At 64.0% G+C, this 2,117-nt stretch overlaps 1 protein-coding gene across 1 annotated transcript; it reads right to left on the bottom strand.

Annotated features, from left to right (window-relative positions):
• Positions 1 to 546: 546 nt before the first annotated feature.
• FOXB1 (forkhead box B1) lies at positions 547 to 1,509 on the bottom strand. The gene has a single exon (XM_066328043.1). The coding sequence runs from the start codon at positions 1,507 to 1,509 to the stop codon at positions 547 to 549; it is 963 nt and encodes a 320-aa protein (XP_066184140.1).
• Between the last annotated feature and the right edge of the window lie 608 nt (positions 1,510 to 2,117).

The raw sequence follows: 2,117 nt of genomic DNA, 5'->3' as shown, positions 1-2,117 counted from the left end.
GCGCTTCCCGGCGTTTCCAAGATCCAAGCCCTTGCTGCTTGGAGGCTGGAAACGTCGCTGCTCTCACGCGGTGACACAGCAGCCAGCCATCCTTGTTTGTGGTGGTAAAGATTGGTCCTGTATAAACCCCTGCTTTTCCCCAGACAAAAGAAGGGAAAGAGGCATCGCCAAACCAGGCTCGCCTAGTCGCCGACAAATCGAAGATGCCTGAAGTACTTTTGGAAAACTAGCGATGCAAGTGGCAGCTTCTACCGGGCGGGAGGGGGCGGGCCGGGCCGGTTCCTTTCGCCCCAGAAGAACGGAAAACAAAGTTCAGAACCAAGGGAGAAGCCGAGCCGCGAGGGAGGGCTCGGCTGGAGGGGCGAAGCGGAAAGGGAGCTCACGCGAACGGCAAACCTCAGTTTCCCGCGGGGAGTTGTCTCTGCTTTCGAGGAAAAGAGGAGAGGAGAGGGGAAGAAGCGGAAGGAGGGAGAGAAGGGGAGGGAGGAGAGCTCCGAGGAAACTTTGGGAGAAAGGGGAAGGCAGCGTCCGTGCAGGCGGCCCGGGTCAGTGCACAGCCACGGAGTGCAGGGCGGGCGCCGGGCTGGTGAGAGTCTCGCTGGGGGTGGCCGGGCTGCTTTGGCTGGTGGCCGTCTGCGAGGACGTGGGGCTGAGAGAGGGCGGCGAGTTCGAGAGGATGGTGGGGATGGGCGCGGGCAGGGCGGGCAGGGCTGGCACCGCGGCAGGGGTAGGCTTGATGGGGACGGGGATGGCCGGCAAAGTCTGCCCCCCATGGCAGAGCGGTTTGATGGGCACGCCGTAGGCGCCGTACTCGCTGCTGGCCATGGAGATGGGGGTGGCGGTGTCGATCATGCCGGAGCCGTACATGTGGGGCCAGCCCGTGCCAATGGAGCTGCCCACCGTAGTCAATTGATTGGGGAGGGGGTAGGCGGCCGGCATGGGCTGCATCGTGGAAAAGGCGAGGCCCCCGGGCATCTTGTACTCTCTGGCGATGATGTTCTCGATGGCGAAGGGGTGCTTGAAGCTGGAGGGCTGGGACACGCCGAGGTTGTACGTGGACATCTGGGGCAGGTGCGTGCCGGTGGCCGCAAGGGCGCTGAGCCGCAGCTTCGCTTGCTGCTGCAGGTACTGCGCCGCGTCCGCCGGCTTGCTGGGGGCCAGGTGGTCCGACTTGACCACCTTGAAGCGCTTGCGGCGGCGCAGGAAGCTGCCGTTCTCGAACATGTCCCCGCAGCTGGGGTGCAGCGCCCAGAAGCTGCCCTTGCCCGGCTGGTCGGGGCGGCGCGGGATCTTGATGAAGCAGTCGTTGAAGGAGAGGTTGTGACGGAGGGAGTTCTGCCAGCGCTGTGTGTTCTCCCGGTAGTAGGGGAAGCGGTCCATGATGAACTTGTAGATCTCGCTCAGGGGCAGCATCTTCTCCGGAGAGCTCTGGATCGCCATGGCGGTCAGCGAGATGTAGGAGTAGGGAGGCTTCTGATCACTGTAAGTGTTTCTGCCCGGGCGAGGCATCTTCGCTAGGCGACCCGCGGAGATCTGCAGAAGGGCAGCGACAAGGGGAGGGGGGCGGGAGGGGGTAGAGGGTGAGTCCGAGAGGATTTGCACGGACACCCAGTCGGGTCAGCCGGTGGCTCTGAGGCCGGGCTGGAGAAAGAAGGGCACAGGGAAGGGGCACGGTGGATCTCAGCCCTCGGAAAGGGGGACGGAGGGGGGGTGGGGGCCGCGGATGAGGCCAGCAGAAAACAGCCCGGAGCCCTGCACAGCCACAGAGGGAAAAGAGATGCGCTTCTCCCAGCTCCGGCCTCCCTCAGTCTGGCCTTCCCCCAGGAGCCCGCGTCCGTAAAGTTACTCTATGATAGCTCTGTCTTCTGGTCTCGGCGAGGAGAAGGGGATCCCATCCCGTCCCGTCGACTCCCACCCAGCTCCATGCCAGCCCCTGCATATGCCCACCTTAAAGTTGCTGGAAGTTGACAGTCCGCATCCGGGACGCAGCTGGGAGTCCGGGCTCTTTCCCACCCCTCTCCTCCGGCGTGTCTCTCGCTCCTTCCGCGGCCACGCTGCTCCGGTTTAGTCCTGAGGAGGCAGCGAGCTGGCTCGGTTTTGGGAATCCTCTTGTACAG

Source organism: Sylvia atricapilla, chromosome 13 (assembly GCF_009819655.1).
Source record: "Sylvia atricapilla isolate bSylAtr1 chromosome 13, bSylAtr1.pri, whole genome shotgun sequence".
Lineage (NCBI taxonomy): Eukaryota > Metazoa > Chordata > Aves > Passeriformes > Sylviidae > Sylvia > Sylvia atricapilla.
Note: the sequence above shows the minus strand (reverse complement) of the source record. Positions and strands in the feature narration are given on the sequence as shown.